Here is a 23,754-nt window from a genome sequence, read left to right as displayed (position 1 = left end):
CTGTGGCAGTGAGGCTGGACAGGACCTGGCTGGGGGCAGAACCCATCCGTGGCCACCTCTATCCACTTTGATAATTGTTCGACCACCTCACCTTCAGCAGGAAGTAGGTAATAGTCAACCTTAAATAGTATTCACTGTGTGGCAGACATTAATTTTTCAAATAAGTCATGGGATGTAAAATTCCAAAGGCATGAAATCACATATAGTACAAAAACCCTCCCTGTCAAGGACCTAGGCAAAGGACGGTTATATTCTCTTAGCGATAAAGGAGCTTCCGTTTATTTTGCCCTGACTGTGCCGTAATGGCCCCACCTGGCTGCTCGTTAGAAGTACAGAATGTGGGGCCCCACCCCCGACCTGCTGACTCAGAATCTGCCTTTTTTTCCCAAGGTCCACCCCCTGGCAGGGTGGTGGTGAAGGGGTTATGGCGGTAGTGTATTCAGTTAAGATCTGTCTGTCTTAACATACACACTTGAGCACACAGAGGAGCCCCGCCAGGAACTTTTTGAGGGCTGGTTTGCAAAGTGAATTCACCAGTGAGTGCTGAGAAGTAACATTTGGTTTCTAACTCTCAGAAACGCCACTGCTTCAGGGACAGGCGCACCCTGAAGTGGTAATAATAATAATTACCACTTATGTAGGTGCTTATTATGTGTCAAGTGTCGGTCTGTTTTTACTAGGTGAATCTTCAAAATAGCCTTAAGGAGGCAGGTATGATGATTATCCCCATTTTACAAATGAGAAGACTGAGGCCAGATAGATTAAATAATTTGTCCAAAGTCATAAGCCTGTACACCCACCCCTTGACTACCTCGCCTCACCCTTCCCTCCAGAGTTAATCATTACCTAACTTTGCTGTTCCTGGTACTATTATTGAGGTCTTTTCTTTCTTTCTTTTTTTTTTTTTTAAAGAAAACACAGAGGAAAATATTTAACAAGGCTAAATAAAGGAAGGAAATAAACTAATTCAAATGTAATGAAACCGGGTGCACATCATTCTGCCAATGAGGATATGGCTCAGTGTGGATAAGGTGAGAATATTTAAGAATGTGGAGAAGCAGCATAAATATGATTTTTCTTTTTTTTTTTAATTTTTATTAAATAAAGGGAAAAGGGAATTCAGCTGCATGATACAAAGGCTCCAGTTTGATCAAATTCCACAAAAACCTTTCCCACCTATGTGAGAAGAGCTCTGTCTCCCTAACCCACGGGGGACACGCGGGAAACACTGCCTCAGGGAGCGGGCTCTCGAGGTCACGCACACACTCAATTTCTGCTCCATCCCAAGAGGTGAGGGCAGAGGGCGTGATGGTTCTCACAGAGCTACTTTACAAATAAACTCGGGTTGACTCTTCAGGAGTCTCTTACGACACTTTATTTTCAAAGATCTGAGCAGAAAGTAGGGCAAAGGGCCATGTAAGCAGTGCTGTGTGGCAAGTGGAATGTACCGGTCTGTGGAGTCGTGGCACGTAACAGAATCTGATCAGGCGTTGTATGAAGACGAGGACACGCTGCCACCGTGGCCTGTCCAGTTGGTGTGGATAAACTGTCCCGGCTTGGCCAAGAGTTCATAGGTGTGAGCCCCAAAGTAATCGCGCTGAGCCTAGAAAACAAGAAATGGTTTGGTTACAGGACAGACGCAGGCACATGACCCTAGGTACCACCCAGGTTAATGTTCACCACCTATTCCAAAAGCTCACCTGGATTAGGTTGGCCGGCAGCATCTCGTGTCTGTATCCATCGTAGAAGGAAAGAGCAGTGGTGAAGCAGGGCATGGGAATGCCTGTCTGGACACCAGTACTGACTGCCCGCCGCCAGGAGTCCTGAGCAAAAAAGCAAAGCCAAAGACTAGTGATTAGCTCACAGAAAAGACAACAGATTTTCATACATAAATGAAAAAGCAGACGCCCCCAGAGCAAAACCCACTGAGACAGAATTCCTGTACCACCCAACTCTGGGCTACATACCTGGCAGTTTTCCACAGCTGACTTAAAGAAGTCATCTAGTAGTAGGTTCTGAAGTCCTGGGTTTCGATCAAACGCATCTTTTATCTTTCCTAGGAATACACTGAAATAATCAAGAGGGAAAACAATCAATAAATCTTAACTAGCAGGCTGAACGCCTGGCAGAAAGCAGGGGAAGTAAGTGGGAAGCTGACAGATACCCTCGCGAGGTACGAAGGCACCTGTCCCCCCATCCCCACCAGCTCGCTGTATGTGCCGTGAATACAGACAGCCCAGGTCCCGAGAGGTGAGGGCCGAGGGCACAACCGTGCTCACAGAACTACTTTAGATGGGGCAGGGTGGACACTGGAGTTAGAATAACTGACGTGCAGGAAGAAAGTGAGATGTGACCCCTAAACCTGCCTGGTCGCCAGCGTCCCAGCGGGAGGACTCACTGCACCAGTTCCAGGGAAGCCGTCCCCGAGCGCGCCCGAAGACCGCGGCGCTCCCGCACGGCAGGCGGCAGGCCCCCCGACCACTCACCTCCTGATGATGCAGCCCCCCCTCCACATCAGGGCAATGCCGCCATAGTTGAGGGTCCAGCCAAATGCAGTGGCTGCCTGTCTTAGCAGCATAAAGCCCTGAGCATAAGAGATGATCTTGGAAGCATAGAGGGCCTAAAGGAGGGCACAAAGACTCATCAGAGCTGCGGCTGGCCCACAGCTGCCTAATCCACACCCCCCCCGCCCCGCAGTGCAGCTCTAACGAGGACACGGTTTAGCAAAGGCTGCAAATCAGATCAACAGGCAAGGCTGGACTGACCCCATGTCCTCCCCGTGGCCTCGGGGTGTTCTCCCCACCAGTCCCACCCCCGCTGCCACTGCGGGGCGGCACCCCACCTTTCGAATGTCCTCCAGGAATGATTTCTTATCTCCTTCGAACTGGACCTTTTGAGGCCCCTTCAGCTTTTGGCTGGCTTGAGTCCTCTCGTCCTTCAGAGATGATAAGCATCGAGCAAAGACCGCTTCTCCTACGTGGGGGGAAGGGGGAGATAACAAGTCACCACAACTCACACGCAGAACCCGAGGAGGAGCACACACGAGCCAGAGAGGACGAGGGAGAAGAGCAAGGGAGCACGAGTTCCAGTTTTACCACGAGCTGGAAGTCTCAACCTTCCGCCACAAGGTTAACCTGGATCAGAAAGAACTTTCATAAAAAGCTCTAACGGTTAATTTGAAAATGAAAACTCCAAGTCAGTCTTCCAACATAAAGACACGTATTCAACCTCAAAGATCACCATCAACTTCAAAGGGGAATTTTAAGGGGAAAATACGAAGAGCAAAACCACTATTGTTAAGAATTACTCAGTGTTGGTCCACCAGTAAAATTTCAGTTTCATTTGCGAAGACTTTATAAATGGTCACCAAAGACTTCATTTATTTTCTTTTGAAGCACTAATACTCATCACTTTGAAACAACGAGTACACTGAGACTTCACCCTTCAAAAAACTCCATTTTCTAATTCTTACAGTTTAGTTTTTGCTATGTCCATGGTCACCATTACAGTTTCACAATTTTACTTCATTTGAATAAAAAATATTTCAATGTGTTTTTTTTTGGGGGGGGCTGTGCTGTGCGGCATGTGCAATCTTAGTGCCCCGACCAGGGATCGGACCCGCGCCCCCTGCAGTGGAAGGTGGATTCTTAACCACTGGACCACCAGGGAAGTCCCCAATATGGTATTTTAATATTAAGATATTAGTATCTTAAAAATTATCACTTATAAATGCTTGCCCAATTGACACTTTATATAATTAGAATAAATTAACCATTTTTTCCCCCAACAGACAAAATGAAGTAAAACCTTTGGGACTAACAGAGGACTTTATTTCTGAGGAAAGGGTTCTGGCCATAAACTTGAGAGCAGGTGTCTCCCTGCCCTTGTCCTTGCCTGGCCCTCTGGGCTCCTGCACTGCACACACATGATGACTTAGCATTCCTGGGCGGAAGCTTCACAAGACAAAAGGCAGGAAGAGGCGAGTGTGGCGTAACCCTCGGGGGGTTACCTAAAGATTAGCTGGAAGACTCACTTCCCCATTAGTTCAACAAACAAGAACGGCACATAGCCAGGGAGGAAGCCTGCCTGCCATCAGCTTTAGACGGGGCAGGGTGGACACTGGAGTTAGAATAACTGACGTGCAGGAAGAAAGTGAGATGTGACTTAGGTAGGCTACAAAGTCTCTGAAACAAGAGAGTAGGACTCCTTTTGAGGCAGTGATGAAAAAACTGCTCCCAGTTATTGCGCCCTTGGGCCCCCACCCAGGGTAGCACTCAGATTAGCTAAAAAGCAGTCAGCTTCCTTCTCTGCAGAGCTGGACTAAGCAAACTGCTTCCCTCCTTAACTGTGCCTGCAACTACCCAGTCAGCTGTAAACAGAGTCAGGCATAATTAACAGGAAACCAAAGGTGGGAGGAGACTAGGGAGGGAAAGGCAACCTATGTCTGGAAGAGCCAACAAGAAAACTTGTTTTATTACTACAGGGGGAACCATTCTGCCAGGAGCAAAGATCAGCCTTCATTAAGCAGACCAGGAGCCTCCCTTCATTCTCCTTTTCCAATCTTGACAGAATGTATCTATTTTATTCTTAAAGAAGCATCATGTAGTTTTATTAATCCCCTTATTGTTTTTGTTTTATTTCTGCTTTTGATTATTTCCTTCTCTCTACAACTTTTTGAGTTTGATGCTTAGCTCATTAAGACAAGATAAAAAACATGGATGGGAAGGATATACACTCACTTCAGGACAGTAGTTTTCTTCTAAAAGAAGAAGGGGAAGGAATTTAGGAAAAGAATATTAAAGGACTGGAAATGCTTAGGTAATATTTTACACTTGATCTTAGCCAAAAGGCCGAGAAGCGATCTTAGGTAATATTTTATTCCTCAAATATCTGAGAAAAAAAACCTCAGCAAAATAGTAATAAATGTTGAGTACCTAAACTTTTATTATTCTGTGAACTTTTGTATGAAAAATTCCATTACAGTTAGCTTCCCTATTAGAAAGATCTTAGGTCATTGACTATAATTTAATCACTAATGTTAAACCGATCCCCAAAGTCAAACTGGATAAGACAGGTAGTAACTTTTGAATTTCTCTCAAAGCTCACATGACCGACAGAAGGATTATAAAGAAGAGATTCAAAAGCAGCTTCAGCCTCTCTCACACTGTCAACTTATTCAAGTGCAGAAAGAGCAGACCGCACTCGAAAGCCAACTAGGGTTGAACAGATTCTCTGAGAGATCTGGTAACTCTCAGTTGCCTGAAGGACATCAGGGTCAAAACAGTGAGATGAAAAGGTTCAATCCAAAGCTGAGTGTTACCGATGAGGGTGACGGGGACGCCGTACTCCAGGGCAGAGATGGCGGTCCACTTCCCGGTGCCCTTCTGCCCCGCGCTGTCCCTGATCTTTGGCAGCAGGTGTTTGCCGTCAGTATCTTGGAACCTGAGAATACTGGCTGTGATCTCAATCAGGAACGAGTCCAGCTCTGTCTTATTCCATTCCTCAAAGGCCTGTGTGCAGGATGTGAAAGAAAACAATGTGGGAGAACCTAGGATTACACCGGAGACGCGCCCTTAACGGACTGATCGCTTTCCCATGTAAATACTGACCGACGCTCACAACCTGCTCAACACCTGAGGCTACCAGGCTCCTGTGCAGGACACCCGAACACTTCTACCACCAGCTGAGTTTTATGCTAACCAAGAGTCGGCTGCTTCTGATTTCAACCTGGTCATGCTGTTTTCTGGTCACCAGGCCAGTGCTTTCCTCAGAGCCAGGTGTCCCCTCACCTCACTTGGGTTTTCGTACAGTCACTTTCCTTGATCACCCGATCTAGAGCAGCCTCTTCCTCCCGTTTACTTTTCTTTATAATAGTGATCACGAACAAGTTTTATATATTCAGTCATTACTGTCTTTCCAAGGTCCATGAGGGCAGGGACTTTGTTTTTTCCACTAATATATCCCCAACATACAACAGTGCCTGGCACTCATATTATGTAAACCAATTAAATATGAACACAAAAAGAAAAGCAATGTTTCTATGAAAACTAAGTCAAACTGTTTTGGAAAGAACAATAAAGGCAAGTTAGTGAAACAAAATAAGTGGGGATGACACAATTTTTTTTTTTTTTTTTTTGGCCACACCGCATGGCTTGTGGGATCTTAGTTCCCCAACCAGGGGTTGAACCCAGGCTCCTGGCAGTGAGAGTGCAAGAGTCCTAACCACTGGACCGCCAGGGAATTCCCAACACAAATTTTAAAATTAGGAGGGAAAAGAATGTAAAAAATCTGGAAGGATTCTGCACTGTGTGCCTTGCAAGTGTCTTTAAATCATATTCCACTTGAAATAACTGAAACTACAAATTCTAGATGATAAGAAAGTTGATTAGAATGCTAATCAGCAGAGCCACACTTAAAAGAAAAAGGACCTGGCTCTCCATGAAATGATGGGTGATTGAACGTACCTTCCTATATTTTCAATTAAAATAAATGTTTGCCTAGTTAATGATGCTGAAGTATTTAGAGAAAACAGTACAAATGTCTGCAGTTTACTTTGAGGTGTATTTTTTTAAAAAGATAAAACTGATAGAGGGATGGACAGATATTCCACAAAGTAAGCAGAGTAAAATGTTAATGGTAGAATCTAGGTTGTGTGTATGTAAGTGATCACTGTCAAATTCTTTCAATTTTGTTGTATGTTTGAACATTTTCAGAATAAAATGTTTGGGGAAATGCTTATGTTTCCCAACTCTGACAACCTTTTTTGAACAGCTGTCTAACAGCCAGTCCCACCTGGATCAGAAAAGCGAGCTTCTGCGGCACCTCCCACGTGGGACCATCGGAGGATCAAACGAGACCAGGCGGTTAAGTGACACAGGCCTGACACACAGTCAGGGTCCCTGAGTGGGAGAGACGATTACACCAAGAGTCTCTGGGAACTTCTGGCTTAGTGACTGGCTATCAGATTTTATGGTCCTGTTACTGAGAGCTTCCCTTAGATTAGGCTGAGTCCATCCAGGCCACCAGAATGACCAAGGGAAAAAGAATGAGGAAGGACTTACCGTCACCAACAAAGCCTTCTCACCTGAGCAGCGCTCCCCACCCATGGCCCGGGACTCACCTCTGCCATCTCCTTGTGCTCCATGCCCAGGACGTCTTTCATCAGGTGGTAGGCCTCGCAGATGAGCTGCATGTCTCCGTACTCTATCCCGTTGTGCACCATCTTCACAAAGTGTCCTGCCCCCTCGTCCCCCACCTGTTAGAGCCACAAGCGCCAAGAGGCCTTCAGGGAGCCAGGAAATACACCAGAGAAGCCCACATCCAGTTCTTTGGCAAGGCTCCCTCCCCATACAAAAAATAAATACGAACAAATATTTATAGTATTTTCAGAAGAAGACTCACCATATAACAACCCAACACAAGCCTCAATCCAGCACGATGCTATTGTAAACTAACTCCAAATTCATTCCTTTAAAGGTTTTTCAAAATTCCCAAATTCACTGTTAAGTACCCACAGGTCTTTAGCCTACATTTTCCATTCTTTCTCATTGTTAATAAAAGTAACTCCCCACTCCCCAGTCCCCTCCCACAAGTAAAAGGAGTCTTCTTTTTCCTGAAGTTATTTTTCTAGCAACCACAGGTGAAAAGAAGCTGGCTAATTAAATCACTTGTACTTTAAACAATATATAAATGTACTGTAGTTGTAATGGCCACCAAGAGATAAATGACCTCAGATGCAAGGTCTGCCCTCAACCTTTTAAGCCCAGAAATGTGTTCTTGTCAGGGTCCCACAACTGACAAGGTACTGATTTCTAATAAAGCTGGCAAGATGTATAAAATCAGAATACCAGTCTGTGAATTTATGATGAGAAATTTAACTATGTACCTTAATGGTTACAAGTGTTAGTCTGATCAACACATTCTGTCCCTGTGGACAAGCTACTTGGGAAGCCAGATTATCTGAAAACTGGTTGGAGGGCAAGGAGTCAGAACAAGGAGAGCTCTGCAGTCAGACACTCCCGTCACCATGACAGGGATATGCCTGCCGGTGGGTCAGCACTGGGAGCACTGCTGGGGTGCACGTTGTCACACTGCCACCCTGACACAGAGACTTCCTCCGTCTATGTTTCCATGGCTGGCCTACCCTTTCTGATTTTTTTTTTTTTAATTTATTTTGGCTGCGTTGGGTCCTCGTTGCTGTGCGCGGGCTTTCTCTAGTTGCGGCGAGCGGGGGCTACTCTTCATTGTGGTGCGCGGGCTTCTCATTGCGGTGGCTTCTCTTGTTGTGGAGCACGGGCTCTAGGTGCACAGGCTTCAGTAGTTGTGGCACGCGGGCTCAGTAGTTGTGGCTCGTGGGCTCTAGAGCGCAGGCTCAGTAGCTGTGGCGCACAGGCTTAGCTGCTCCGCGGCATGTGGGATCTTCCCGGACCAGGGCTTGAACCCGTGTCCCCTGCATTGGCAGGCAGACTCCTAACCACTGCGCCACCAAGGAAGTCCCCCCATTCTGATTTTGACACTTTCTTTGGCCATGAAGTAACATGGCCAATAATACCTTGCTTCACCCCTTCCTTCCTGTAACTTCAAAACTGAGCTAAGGGGTGCCTGCTTTTAGTATCTATACCAGTTTTTTCTTTTCAGTAACCTAAGAGTAAGGCTTGGGGTTATGGAAAGTCAACAGGAGTTGATCAAGATACACAGGCAAGTACTGTTATTTTCCTCATGATTATGTCCTAAATGTATCTAAAAAGAAGTTACTGTCACTGTACTTTTTTTTTTTTACCATAGCAATGTATTGTCAAGGAACAAAAGCTCCCTTCCCAATCCTTCACACTAGTGAGAAAATTACTCAGTCTTCTAAATCACAGCACCAGCGTCTCTCAATGCTAAGCTGGTTCTGACTGAACTCAGTGACCACTGGTTAAAACGTGAGGAGCGGCTTAGTCACCAGGCACTGTCAGGCCCGGGGGGAGGCCTCCCCTCATCCCCCGTGGGCCCAAGTCCTCATTTCTTCTCTACCTTTTATCTCATATAAAACAAAACTAACATCATAAAAATGGCATGTAGAGTAAAATGCAAGGGGATCAGGAACTAAAGAGAACTTGGAGGTCATCCAGTCCAACCCCCATATTTGACAGATGAGAAAACTGAAGCCCATGGAAGAAAATGACTTGCCTAATGTCACACTGCTAGTCAATGGAGAGCCAGAACGACAACTCAGGTCTCCCCTGCCTAGTGTTTTTTTTTCATCCATGGGATGGACTGAGGCTGTAACAAGGGATAAAATTTATTTTACCAGCAACACAAAATATAGGAAGGGAAAGAATGTGCCTCGGCCTCCTTCACATTCAGTGAGGGCGAAGAGCTGCAGCTTACTCTGTTCTAAGCACACAATACCTACCCCAGGGAGCAAACTCCACTTTTGATTCTGACATTCTTTTTTTTTTTCTTCCCCCACCCCCTTGACATTCTTTCTTTCTTTTTCTTTTCTTTTTGTTTTTTTTGGCCACGCCATGCAGCTTGCGGGATCTTAGTTCCTCAAGCAGGGATTGAACCAAGGCCACGGCGGTGAGAGTGCAGAGTCCTAACCACTGGACCACCAGGCAACTCCCTTGACATTCTTTCTTTAGCCATGAAGTAATATGGAGAAAAAAATCTTACTTCACCTCATCCTTCCTGTTCCTTTTTTAAGGAATCCATATTTTAGATGAATTGAGAAGGGCTGCTTTTAATATCAACCTCCAATTGAGACACAAGGACATGTACAATTGACGCATTTTCGGCATCGGCTGTGCTAGCGACGTAAACATTGAGGAGCTTATGTCACAAAGCAAACCGCTGGGACCACGGTGATCCTTGCTCTGCACCTGGTCATGTCGATGCCCGTGGCGCCAACTGGCTTCAGGGGGGCCCACAACGTACCCAGTCACAGCAGGGTTCTCCAGTCCCCACTTTTGCAGCGATGCCCTGGAAGATGGCCTTGATGTGGGGCCTGTAGGAAGGAAGTGGGTGGTTCAGCTGCTGACAAAGGGAGGCCTGGGTCTCCACGAAATTCTCAAGGACTCCCCCCCGCCCCCCAACTGTTTCCTTTCTAGCGGGCGGTGGAAGTGCCCACAAAAAAGTAATGAATAAGCTAAGTCCGCAAGGTAAATCAGTCAGAGGCTGCGGACGATCTGATTTGAGACAGGAGACAAAAAGGCTGGGCAAGAGGGTCAGCAAAGCCCCAGGAGAAATTTCTATTGCACTATCAGAAGAAGCTGTGATTCCAAGCCGTTCCTGTAGCGACTGCTTCTGTTAGTCTGGGTGTATGTTATCAAGCACGGCAGGATTCTAGACAGACAGAACCATGCAACATTTCCAAGAGCTACATTCCTTATCATCCAGAGAAAAAGCAACTGTTCTTCATTCCTTCCACGCCTCCCCTAGGAGTACAGAGTAACTCCTGACGCCGTTCCCTACTGTTCTCCTCACTTTTGACCAATAAAGCCTTCTTCACAAAAGGGTTTTGGTAAAGACACAAAACCTCATGGGGCTGCAAAGTGAATGCTCAGGAGGAGGGGGTTAGGGTAGCTATATCTTAAGCTTTTAGAGCTTCCCTGAACTTTGACTATTTCAGGTAAAAGTACCATTTCTGCTTCTAACAGGTCAGTGTGAGAAAATGTATTAATGAGAACTAGAGCACCTCTGTATATCAGACTTTTTCATGTGTATTGTCTACATTTGTAACAGCCCACTTAGCGGTACCCCAAAATAAATATTTTTAAGTTTTTGAGAAGCAGGAAGGCCTCTATTTCTAGACTTTAACATACTGAAGAGAATCCCCAGACTTAATCATTAGGGAGGTAATTAAAAGACTAATCTTCCCCAGTCAACCCCTCACCTTTGGGGATTAGGTTTGATCACTCCTTACTTTAATGCCTAATGTAAGTCTAGAATAATCGGAAACCAAACTCACTCGGAAAAGCGCGTTACCTTCCCACGTCTCCCTCACAAGGATCCTTCCTTTTCTATTTCTTTCTCCTCTGCCCCATCTCTCTATCATCCTCTATCTGGCTTTCTCTCTTCCTGCAGTCTCAGCAGCGGTGTGTCCCTCAGTCTACATTATGTATAATTAATTACTTGCATCTTTTCATTTTAATCCTCTATCCCGCTCATCACCCCCAGCCTATGCCTTATACAGCCCCCCTGCTACATCACCACCAAAGCATCCCCCCTTCTGCGGCCAACCCTTCCTCTTATACACAGCACAGTGAGCAGTGTAAAATTCGTTTTTTCTCGAGTCAAATAAAAATTTTCCACCTCATTCCCTGGGACGAAAGAGGCCCTGTCTGATTTTGCCGTTACTCACAATGGTTAAATACACCACATATGGGCTGAAGAGGCAGACCTTGCTCCTAAGTCCAGACAGTGCACAGGACGTTATCTGAGTTGCCTCGTCAAAGCCTCTAAACCCTTGAAGCCTATTTAGAACTTCCGTTATTGGTACGAGAGGAAATAACAGAAGAAAAAAGGAAAGGAGGAACGGGCACACGCGTTACGTCAAAGCCACAAAATGTATACATAAATACTTCCAGCATCTCCCATCTCCAACGCTGACTGCACAGAGGAGATCGGGTGGCAGAACTGCTCACAGCTCACCCGTTCTCAAGGTTCAGGCTCCCTGTGCCGACGCAAGGGTGGTGCCTTTGGTACTCACCAAGCCTCTTTGTTCCCTCCTGGCATAAGTGATGGGCCGTACCGGGCCCCGTCCTCTCCACCACTAACTCCGCTCCCCACAAACAAGATTCCCTTGGCCTTGAGGTCTCGACACCGTCTCTACATGAGAGAAAAAGAATTTCGTCATGCTTCCCTAAAATCAGTTTCTCCCACTGAATGAGAAGAGGTATAAGACAGGTATGGAGATCCCACAATTGACTTAAATGACCCAAGGATCCACGAATAACCTGGTCATTCAAGAAATTTAATCCCCTTTCTGACTTACTAATCCCCTCTGTTTGGGAATTAAAAAAAAAAAAAAATCCATGGAAGTTTAAGATGGCTACCCTGTCCTCAAAGGGAAATAATAAAGCTAAACATACATTCTCATTTTACAGGAAAAGACCTTGTACAGTAAGACTCAACGAAGAGTTGGTTTAATACAAGCATGACTTATGACTATTTGACACGTAGATGATACAGGGACTTCTCCCAGCACACGAGACCATCAGCACAGAGGGGCTCACCCACGTTGCACACTGATGTATCACAGAGTGGCGGGACAGGAAGGGAAGATTAAGCATAAACGCCCAGCCTGCCGTATCTAAGCAGCAGTCATTCTTTTGAGTTACGTGTGAGACCAATGAGAACCTCATCCATCAGGTATGTCTTGATGGCCAATCCCAAAAGAGCACCACAGAAAGACGTCTACTCTTCTGTCACATGTGCAATGCTGGTACTTTTTTCTAGAATGTTCTCAGAACCTGGAAGAATGTGGACTGAAGAATGCTTACCGTGGTATCCCTATATTCAGAGTTTCCTCCATCGATGATGATGTCACCAGTGTCCAACAAGGGTACCTGTAACCAGACACCAGCATTAAGGCGGACCAAAAAAATGAAAGACAAAATAAACATACCTTGACCAATTAAAGCAAACAAGAATTTATCCCAAATAAACCCTGTCTGAAAGTACACATATATTATTTAATCTTCAACAATCCTCTCTGGGGCTAGAGCTAGACCCTATTTAAAAGCTCAGGGCTAGCAAACCCAGTCAGAACTCTCCACAACCGAAATAATTCTTTTTAACTAAGATTTTTACAACAAACAAAACCTACTTGGAAAATTTTGTGTTTCCAATGTGTACCACCTGCCTGATTTTTATTCCCAGATTGGATTAGCTCTAAAAGACCTATAAAATCTCTGCCTAGAACAGAGTAGGGGTCCAGTAAATATGAAATGGTTTTGTGTATGAATAAACAATTTGATCACCACCACCTGGAGATGGCAGCAAGAGACCAGGCCTTGAACAAGAGTATCTTCCTACGCCACACCAATCAGGCTGGCTCTATTACCGTATTCATTATTCAATCTCCCCCAACAAGGCTCCAGGTAACATTACTTAATATCGTCCTATGCTGAAGAGCACTCTACCATTTTTCAGTCCATTCTGTCTGTAGCTCACCACAGGCAGCTTGGCATCTTACTACACAAAAAGTCTGGTGTGTCCTGTATCACAACGTTCTTCCTTTCTAGGTCTTTTTTTTTTTTTAACAGTAGCATACTGGTTACAAATTCCTCTCCCTGTAGAAACAACCCCACTGGTAACATTACTCCTCTGGGAAAGGAATGCCCATCCCTTTCCTTTGTTTATTATTACAACACTTCTCAAAACAAAATATTTCTTCCAAATGGCTAATGCCTTGGTTTTTTCAGAGCTGATACTGTAGAACTGTTTTTGAGTATCTATGGGGTTGGCCAAAAATTTCTTTCGATTAAAGAATACGTTGTTCAATAAAGTTCTTGGTGAAGATAAAAAATGTCTTTTATTTTTACTTAAAACCGAACGCGTTGGCCAACCCAATAAATAAATTATTCCCACTGATTCTCCTTCACCCATCTGCATTTTTTTTTTCCTGAGGGAAAAGCACCCCAAGGCTGCAGGGCACTGGCAATGAGGTTGTCTCCGTTTACTGATGGTGAGGGCAATCCTCCTGGTTAATACAGTGTGATCTTTCCCCAGAGGTATGCTGAGGAAAGGGGCCCTAGAGGCGTCCCCCCAGAAGCTTATAGCAACAGCGCTTTGACCAGAAGCTGCCGGGCACGCTCCCTGGGGAAAAGGCAGCTGTCCCTTCGGCCCCTCCTCTCCCGCAGACACCCCAGTGGGGGAGTGGCCATCAGGCCTCCGGTGAGAACAAGTTGGGGAGAGTACAGATGGCGGTGACCACGAACAAATGGGTCCACTATGCCCTGGCCCTGAGGTGGCGGAAAGCCTAAATAAGGGGTCAGACTACAATGCGCCAAAGAACCAAGATCAGCACCTCCGTGACGCAAACGCCCCCTCAGCTGATGATCAGAGACCAGAACTGCACTGAGGCAGACACCTGCCACAGCACGGCCAGCACCACCCAGGTGTCTACTTTCTTCTTCCAAAAGAAGATACATTTGCTAGGACTCCCTAAGGGGATCTCTTGTCATTTATATTAAATGATACAACAATTTGAGAATTGTTGCTTTATAGGAATACGGAGAAAGATGAACTCTATTTCTAAATTTGGACAGTAAGGTTTAATAGTGACTAGCACTAAACATTCATAATACACAATTAAAACTATAAGGTTTTTTTTTGAATATCAAAGATAGAGCTCACTGAGATTACTACTGTTTCTCTTCTGGTTGATAATGAATTCTTATGGACGTGTCTCTTGTTGTCCTCAGAATTTTATTTACTAAGAATTATTACCACTTGAGGGTATGTTGTTACTTAATTGGTGCCAGTCAAGTTAACCTACACTGAGACTTTTAAGCAACATTTTGTCAGAACTGAGCAGATCATATCCAGAAATTGAAAAGGGACAAAATTTCTTAAGCAAAAAGAAGTGAGGGACTTCCCTGGGGGTCCAGTGGTTAAGAATCCGCCTTCCAATGCAGGGGATGCGGGTTCGATCCCTGGTCGGAGAGCTAAGATCCCACATACCGCAAGGCAACTAAGCCTGCACGCTCTATAGCCTGCGCGCCAGAACGGAAGACCCCGCGTGCCGCAACTAAGACCCGACGCGGACAAAAAAAAAAGTGAAATAGCTAAAGGAAGGGAACGAGAGACGTTCTGTCACACGAGTAGCAGTGGGGAGAGAGCTGGCCTCACCAATTTTTTAATGAAATCATCGACGGCCTGACCAGCCTTCACAAGCAGAATGATCCGCCGAGGCTTCTTCAGCTTGGAGACCATCTCCTCCAAGGAGTGCGCACCAACCACCTTGGTGCCCTTCGCCTCATTGGCCAAGAAATCATCAACTTTGGAGACTGTCCTATTAAAAGCACAGACCTAGAAGGACAAAAGGCCTGATCAGGAGATCTGGGACATACAAGACCTTCAGACTGAGGACCAAGTGACAATGGAATTTCTATGCAGCCCAAGGTTTAGGGGAGGTAGGACTCTGATTCTACCTTTTCCCCACCCAAGTGCTGACTGATCACCATAAAGTTAATTTTAATAGGCTGAAAAGGCACAGAACTGAATATAGGCAAATGTCAACTGCCCAAAACTTATCAGGCTAGATAGAGTCTGTCGATATTTGGTTAGGACTCAAATCTGGGAACAAGCTAGTTCCAGACTGTTATCTTCTGTCACTGATAATCCTTGTATCTAAGCCAGTTTAGTATTCACACCCCAACTTCTCACCAGATCCCATTAGGCAATAAAGTCAGAAATCTATACTCCCAGCGGGATTTCTCCTCCTTAGGATACCAACAGGTTTATTCAAGGCTGCAGAACTGACAGAACCTGCAGATACATTTAGCAGGACTCTTCTTCCTCAGAGAATTGTGGAGCTGCCCCTCCCACACCCACATGTAAAGTGGTGCTTCTCGATCTCTTGCAAAAATGTCCTAAGCAGCAACAGAGCACATATAAAGAGAACCATGTTCCAGCTTATATGGGATCTTCGGAATCAGAACGGTCACCAGCACTCAGACTAAGGCAACAAGAACCCCTAAGGGAAGAGTGTGCCCCTCCTAACTTACCACAAAGCCGTGGTCGTTCATGTTCAAAATTAAGTTCTGGCCCATGACAGCCAGTCCAATCAGGGCAATGTCAGCTCTGAAAGACGGCAAAAGGAACAAAGGGAAACTGTCAGTTGCATTTAATTCATTCCAAGTCAGGGACCCAGAGCTTTCTAGCTTTTGCTGTGATTGATAACTCGTCTTAACTTTCCTCTAACCCCCTCCTCCCTTTTGCACTTTAGATCCCGGGCTTGCAGTTTTCCGTGAAACTCCAGGCGGGCCACCCCGCTCTGCCACTTCACGGGTCCTCATGTTCTCCTGGGCCAACCAAACATGCCCGCAGGAGGGGGTCCACGGCACGAAGCCTCTGCTGCACTCTAGCCGAGCTGCTGACGACTCGTCCCAGGCCTCCCGTCTCCCACAGCCGGGCCGTCCAGCGGCCCGGGCTTCCCGCGGCCACGCCTGTCCCTTCCCCTCCCGCCCTTCCTTGGAACCGGATCCGCCTGCGCCGCCGCGAGGGGCAGAGGGGCTGGGTCCGAGGAAAGGCGAGGCCGCGGGGCTGGCTCGGGGTCCGGGGCTCCGGGCGCCACGAGGCCGGGCTCAGGCGACCCCCGGGGCGAGGCGACGTCTGGGGCGACTCCGGCCTCCGCGTCGGCCCTCGGAAAATTCCCCGGCCGCCCGCGGCGGCCACTCACTGGGCCATGGCGGCGGTGGCGGCAGAGCGGGCTGGACCGAAGAGAGCCGGCGATCAGCGAACGCGCGACGGGCACGACCGAGACTGAATCTCTCTCCGGCTCGCCTCCCGAGGCCCAGGCCGCGGCTTTCCAGCGCCGGCCAATCGCAAGGAAGGGGCGGAGCCACGTAGCCACGCCATTGGTCCGCCCCGGGGCCTGTTAGACCACCTGAGGCAAATGGACCCGCCCACTTCTAGGACTGGCTCAGGAGAGCGCCGAGCACATCGATGCCATCTCCCCAAAGAGCGCGGGGGCGTGGCGCAGGCGCGGGACGCGGGGAAAGGCGGAGGGGGCCGGGCTCTGGCTCGGGGCAAAGGACACTGAGGGCCTGGGCTCTGCTCCGCTGCTCGGGGCGGAAGGGTGGTGGCTTACGTCGGGCCGCGCTTTCTACTGTAGCGGGCACTTGGACGCCTGTTGTCCAGGGGTCCATCACGTCTTCCTCCCGTCGCTGCGGTGCACTCTGGGGTTGACGCGTGAAATTGCCCCACCCGGGAAGGGTCCGAGGTGTATTCTTGTCCGTGGGCACGTGTGATGGGTGCCAGGAAATGTTGCTCCTCACCATGACCTTGTGTGGGAGACCTTTTTGCAGGTGGAGAAACAGGCGCAGAGAGAGCAAGCGGGGAATGTCCTTGCAGGGGTGCGATGGGGCCAGGCTTTGGAGGTCGTGTCACTGAACCCCTTCCCGTACAGCTGAGGAACTAGAGGCGACGTGCTGGTGAATGGCGGTCCAGGGCATGAAATACGCATCTCCCACGTGCACAGTCCACAGTGCACGAGGCATCTTAACTCTCAGCCCTGAACCCTGCCGCCTCCGGTGCAGATGCTTGTGAACAAGGCTTAGCTCCTCCGGTGCGTTTTAGGGTTTTTGCTTTCTGTGAACGCTTCATGTCACCTAACAGTGCCTTGCACATAGTAAGTGCTCAACAGATGTTACATTACTAGAGTCACTGCAGCTAGTTAACGGCTAGTTAGTGGCCCAGTTGTGACCGATTCAAGGCCAAGGCTATTTCCATCCTGTGCACCAATTGCACAGGTTACTTTGTAACATAGGTTTTAACAGATACTGTTATAGCTTCCATGTAAGCAAATGCCCCACTATAGCCGGGTTTTTTGCGTTTTTTTGCGTGTGTTAATTAAATCACAATATTTTTAAAGTGCAATTGTGGAATCTTACTTTGAAATTTAAAAGCGATATCTAGTACAGTCCACTTTATCCAGTATGTAAGTATTCTACATTAGGGTTTCTCCACTAGAGACATTCTTTATGCAATTTGTTCTTTTCCTTGAGTTGCTTCCACATTTGCCTGTTTTGCACCAGCCAGACCTTACACTCCTGAGGGTATAGTTTTTCTTTTCTTTTTTATGCTCCCATTGCCTGGCCCGACACTCATGAGCTGTGGATGACTCACTGCACAGATACCCAGGGGGGGCCAAGCTTAGCACAGAACTTCCTCCTGTGGGCAAGGGAGGTCCCTGCCCCATGGGTTCCGTCCTTCACTTCTTCTTGCTTCTGCTGTGTGCAGAAATGTATAGCTGTAAGCAAGCCTAATATTTATTTTAAAGCTGTAAGCGAGGTGCCCAGCTGCCCTCAGCACTTCCCTGAATGGGAAAGTGAGTAGGGAGATGTGAACCGATAAGCCAGGCAAGCCAGAGAGCAGGCGCTGACTGCCACCGTGAGCCCTGCACTGAGACCTGGGCCTTAATCCCAACTCTACCAAAATAGGTCACTCGGTAGCTTTGGATGAACCAGGCTGGCAGGAATCTTGGAGCTCTCCCAGCCCGGTGTCCCCAAACTCCAGTGTGCAAGGAGGCTTATTAAATGTGAATTCTGATACCACAGGTCTGGGATAGGCCAGATGTGCATTTTATCAGGACCCCCCAGGTGATTCTGAGTGCTAGAGGAAACAATTCTCAAAGGGTGGTCAGGGGGCTTCCCTGGTGGCGCAGTGGTTAAGAATCCACCTGCCAATGCAGGGGACACGGGTTCAAGCCCTGGTCCTAGAAGATCCCACATGCTGCGGAGTAACTAAACCCATGTGCCACAACTACTGAGCCTGCGCTCTAGAGCCTGCGAGCCATAACTACTGAGCCCGTGTGCCACAAGTACTGAGCCTGCGCACCTAGAGCCCGTGCTCCGCAACGAGAAGCCACCACAGTGAGAAGCCCGCACGCTGCAACGAAGAATAGCCCCCCCTCGCTGCAACTAGAGAAAACCCGCACACAGCAACGAAGACTCAACGCAGCCAAAAATAAATAAATTAATTTTTTTTTTTTAAAAAGGGGGTGGTCAGGACCTCTGGAAGCCCCTGCAGGGGAAGTGGAGACAAAGCTATTTCCATGGTACCAGTAAGACGTTATTTGCCTTCTTCATTCTCCTTCTCTCACAAGAGTACAGTGGAGTTTTCCAGAGACTACATCACATGTGATACGGAACAGATTAAATGCAGAAGCAGATATGAGAATCCAGCTGTCTTAAGCTGTAGGACATTAGAGAGATTTACAAAATTGTCAAACAATTCCACTCATCTCGCTGCATTTCCTTTTGTTTTGGGAAACTGTTATTCCGAAGTTTCTGTTTTAATTTTTTAAATGGTAAATAATAATAGACATAACTCACATAAACAAAAGCTCTTTGGGTCCTCAATAATTTTTAAGCGTGTAAAGGGGTCCTGACATCAACCAGGTTTGAGAGCCACTGATCTAGCCCAACTCATATTTTAGGGATGAGGAAATTGGGGCTCAGAGAGCCACGACTTGCTGAGTCACATAGTGACAGACACTAGAACTACCTTGTGGGATGGATTGGATGCTCTCCAAGTCCCTCTCAATAAAACCTGGGACTGGGAGACAGCCTCAGTGGCCAGATAGTACGTTGTCCCAGAAGTCAGATCAGATGGCTTCTCAAATGATCTGGAGTGTCTTTCTTGGAAGCTGCTTGCTGGAGAGGGAAAAGCAATGGGTTTTGGTGTCAACGCTGGCCTTAGCTGGCTCCAGTTCCATTTCTTTCTAACTGTGCAATTGGGGCAAGTTATCGAATCTCAGAGTTTCCTCATGTGTGAAACAGGAATGACAAAGATCTCACAGGGTAGCTCTAGGGTTAAATGAAGCCAGTGGGACTTGTGTCTAGTACTTAGTACTCATACATTAGTTTCTACCTTTTTTTATGAAAGGGACTCAGAAAGGAGAGACATAAGCCATAGTGGAAAATAGGACTGACAAAAAATTTCTCCCAGCTTCCTTGTGAAAGCTTCTGGGGAGGGAGAGGTAGAAGAACACGTTTGCAGCTTCTTGCCACGTTCCCGAGTAGTTCCCATAAATCAAGCTCAGCTGGTGCGAAAATGGTCCGTTACTTGAATTGTTTGCTGTCGGAAAATTTCCCACTTGACAACACGCCCATGCAATTCACAATATCTATCTTCCTGATCCAAACACATCATCCCAGGCGTCTTCTCCTCTTCCCCATAGTCATGACCTCTGTTTTACATCCCTTTAGGGCACCAGCACATCCTATTAAAAGTGCTTTTTTCTCCCCAGAGGATCCCAATACAGTGTCTGGGAACATGCGCTCAGTCTGAGCTTGGTCCACAGGGCTGACCAATGTGACCAACTTGACCAGAGTGGTGAAACAGCCCTTCCTCTGCTAGATCTCCAGCCCAGATGATACATTTTACTTTCAAATTCAAGCACCACAGTCCTTTTTTTCACAATACACAACAGTGTGAGACAAGGACTCACCTCTGTCCTCTTCCCTTAGGCTATGTTACAGACACTGAATTACTTTCTGGTTCCACAACAGGGCCTGGGTCACTGTTTTGCCTGCTCTTGTCCTTGTTACCTCCCACTGCCTTGCAGTCCTTGCTCACAGTTTCCTCTCTTTTCCCAGCATGACTTGGACGCCTCCCCCGACGTGCCCACAGCACTGGGCTTGTTGCTGCCTTCGTTTCTATCTCCCTCACTGTGCCATCAATCTGAAAGGACAGGGACCATGTCTATCTCCTTCCTAAGTGTATTTCTATCACCTTCCGATGCTCTGCACATAACAGATGGCCACTAACTGTTGCTGTCCAATGACAGTTTCGTAAAAGGGGCACCATTTAAGCCAGTTGGTCTGGGACAGTCCTTGTTCACACCTGTCTTCTTGCATAGTTTTAATAGCAATCCTTTTCACTCTCAAAATTGTTCTGGCTTGAATGATAAATTATGTTGGTATGCTAGTTTAAAATGGTATTATTTCTTCATAGCACTGTACATAAAGAAAAAAGATTGAAGTATAATTTATATGCCAACGATTTCATACATTATAAAAGTGTACAGTTGGATGATTTTTAGTTAATTTATACTGTTGTGTAACCATCACCACAATCCTTTTTAGAACACTTTCATCACCCCAAAAGTTTCCAACACGCCACAAAAGTGCCTGTTTGTAGTCAATCTCTGCTCCCACCCCAGCCCCAGAAACCTGTGATCTATTTTATGTCTGCACAGTTTTGCTTATTCCTAGAAATAAATGGAATAATATGTAATTTTTGTGTCTGGCTTCTTTCACTTGGCATAATGTTTTTGAGGCTTATCCATATCATTGTATTTATGAGTAGTACATTCCTTTTTATTGCTGAGTCATATTTCATTGTGCATAATTTTGTTTATCCTTTTATCTGTTGGCTATTTGGATTGTTCTAGGTTGGGCATTAAAGAATAAATAATTGTTTTGAACATTCATGCACAAATCATTGTGTGGGCATATGTTTTCATTTCTCTTGGGTAGATACTTGGGAGTGAAATTGCTGGGTTATATGCTAAGTGTATGTTTAACTTTTTAAGAACTGCTAATCTATTTTTGAAGTGGCTATACCCTTTCCCACAAGCAGTGTACAAGGGTTCTAGTTTCTCCACATTCTCGCCAACGCTTGATACTATCTTTATGATTATAGCCATCCTAGTGGGTGTGAAGTAGGATCTCATCGTGGTTTTAATTTGCATTTCCCTAATAAGGTTGAACACATTTTCAAGTGCTTACTAGCTACTCACATATCTTCTTTGGTGAGACCTCCATTCAAATCTTTTGCTTGTCTACTTAAATATTAGAATAGACTTATATTTATAGAAAAGTTGCTCAGTTCAGAAAGTTCCCTTATATAGCCCTCACCTTTCCCCTATTGTTAACATCTTGACACTACCATGGTATATTTGTCACAACCAAGAAACCAACATTGGTGTTAATACTATTAACTAAACTCCAGACTTATTATTGTAAGTACCACTTTTCCACTAATGCACTTCTCCTGTTCTGCTTCCACCCAGAACATTATGTCATCATGTCTCTTTAGTTTCCTCTGATCTAGGACAATTTCTTGTCTTTTCTTGTTTTTTATGACCTTAACAATTCTTAATTCTAGGTCCTTTGCCGTTTCCATATACATTTTAGAGTCAGTTTGTTAATTTCTACACAAAATGCCCCTAGGATTTTATAGGGAGGGCGCTGAATCTGTAGATTATTTGGGGGAGAACTGCCATCTCCATTGGTTTAGATCTTCTTTGCTTCAGCAACGTTTCGTAGTCTGAGTGTATAGGCTTCGCACTTCTTTCATTAGACGTATTCCAAAGCAACTTTTGTCTTACTGTGGATAGAATTTTCCTAATTTCATTTTCAGATTGTTCATTATTGGTATACAGAAACACCTAATATATGTATGTTGATCTTCTGTTTGGAGACTTTGTTACCTGCAATCATGTCATCTGTGAATAAACACAATTTTACTTCTTCCTTTCCAATCTGAATGCCTTTTATTTTCTTTGCCAATGGTAGTGGCATTTTGATTGGGATGTTTAGTCTATTTCACGTGTAATGTATACTGTCGATATGGTTGGATATATGGGTCCATTTTGCTATGTTTTCTATGTCTCATGTCTTCCTTGTTCCTTTGTTCTCTTTTTACTGCTCTGTTGTGTTAATTTGTATGTGTGTGTACTACCTTAATCCCCAGGTTGATTTTTTCCCCTCTAGGTTGATTTTTTAACTATATCTTGAGTTATTTTCTTAGTGGTTGTCTAGGGATTACAATATGCATCTTTAATTTATTACAATGTACTTCAGCTTAATATTGAACATTTCTGGTAAATATAGAAACTTTACTACAATACAGCTCCATTTTCTCACTGTCCCTTTTTGCTATTACTGTCATGTATTTTTTATCTGTATATTGTCAGCCCAATAATATGTTATAATTACTAGTTCAAACAATCTTAAATTTTTTTTAAGAGAAAAAATATAAAGTGTCTTATATTTAATCATGCATTTATCATTCCAGAGATCTTCATCCTCTTTCAGAGACTGGATTTCGTACTTCAGCCTTGTAGCAAACGAGAGAAACTCAGAATCAGAAAATGCAGAGAGTAGCTTCAAAGAGGGCAAACAGAGCAGAACCTCCCCAAACTCCTGCCATCCTCCAGGGGCTAACAATCTGCAGGATCCTTGACTGCAGGGCACCACCTCCCGTGTGTCCTGCTTCCTTCCCCGTATCAAAATAAGCTAATGCTTATGGAAGTTCCTTGGGAATATCAAGTACTGTACGATTTAAGATACCATTATTAATATTGTCTAATTTGAAACAAGAAACTCAGCTCAGGGAAGTTGACTTTCTCAGCTAATTAGTGGCAGAACTGAACTTTAACCCAAGTCGACTAGGGCCGAGCCCAGCACTCTTTCCTAATCAGATTAGCAGGCCATAATTATGCAAACTCACAGAGACATATTTTCACAGAGAAATTGGGTATATCTGTATGTTAGAGACGTTTAGTTGACATTAAGTGGAAAGGTAAGTTGAAATGAACTTTCAATGACTAGTTTGGGAGACCAAACAGCACTTGTAATAATTTTACAGGTAGAACTTTACACAATTGCTTTCTTCAAGATAGACTTTGTACCTCTCATAACTTTCAACTTTTTTGCAACTATTTCCGTTTTCTGTGACGCTTGGTTACAAGGAAAACCTACCATCAGATTTTGCTGCGGGAACAAATTGATTGCTCTAGTCTGAGATTTGGCAAAGGAGAAATTATGCTGAGTCAATGTGACTAAACATCTGGACACACCCAAGTTACCACTGCAAAGCATCATTTTAGGCAAACATGTTTAAATATCTAATCAAACAGCCAATAATTTTTTCTTCTATTACTAATGGTACATGCTACAAGGCCTTCTCATTTCTTTGTTAAAGTGCAAACAACCAGCAAAAAATACTGCTTCCCAGCATGGTTGGAAAGCTACAGCAAACTGGCTTAAGGAGAGCAGGGCTGGGACAAAGGTAACTCTCCCCAGAGATGAA

General features: G+C 45.6%; 1 protein-coding gene across 1 annotated transcript; it reads right to left on the bottom strand.

Annotated features, from left to right (window-relative positions):
* Positions 1-1,067: 1,067 nt before the first annotated feature.
* On the bottom strand, positions 1,068-16,545 carry PGD (phosphogluconate dehydrogenase). Its single transcript, XM_007170007.3, has 13 exons — positions 16,391-16,545; positions 15,717-15,792; positions 14,839-15,018; positions 12,486-12,551; positions 11,693-11,811; positions 9,919-9,988; positions 7,121-7,255; positions 5,321-5,510; positions 2,843-2,973; positions 2,487-2,620; positions 1,968-2,067; positions 1,701-1,823; positions 1,068-1,603 (listed from the first exon to the last, which is right to left on the bottom strand). The coding sequence occupies exons 1-13, from the start codon at positions 16,396-16,398 to the stop codon at positions 1,484-1,486; spliced, it is 1,452 nt and encodes a 483-aa protein (XP_007170069.2). The 5' UTR covers positions 16,399-16,545; the 3' UTR covers positions 1,068-1,483.
* Between the last annotated feature and the right edge of the window lie 7,209 nt (positions 16,546-23,754).

The sequence above is a fragment of the Balaenoptera acutorostrata genome, chromosome 1 (genome assembly GCF_949987535.1).
Source record: "Balaenoptera acutorostrata chromosome 1, mBalAcu1.1, whole genome shotgun sequence".
Classification (NCBI taxonomy): Eukaryota; Metazoa; Chordata; class Mammalia; order Artiodactyla; family Balaenopteridae; genus Balaenoptera; species Balaenoptera acutorostrata.
Note: the sequence above shows the minus strand (reverse complement) of the source record. Positions and strands in the feature narration are given on the sequence as shown.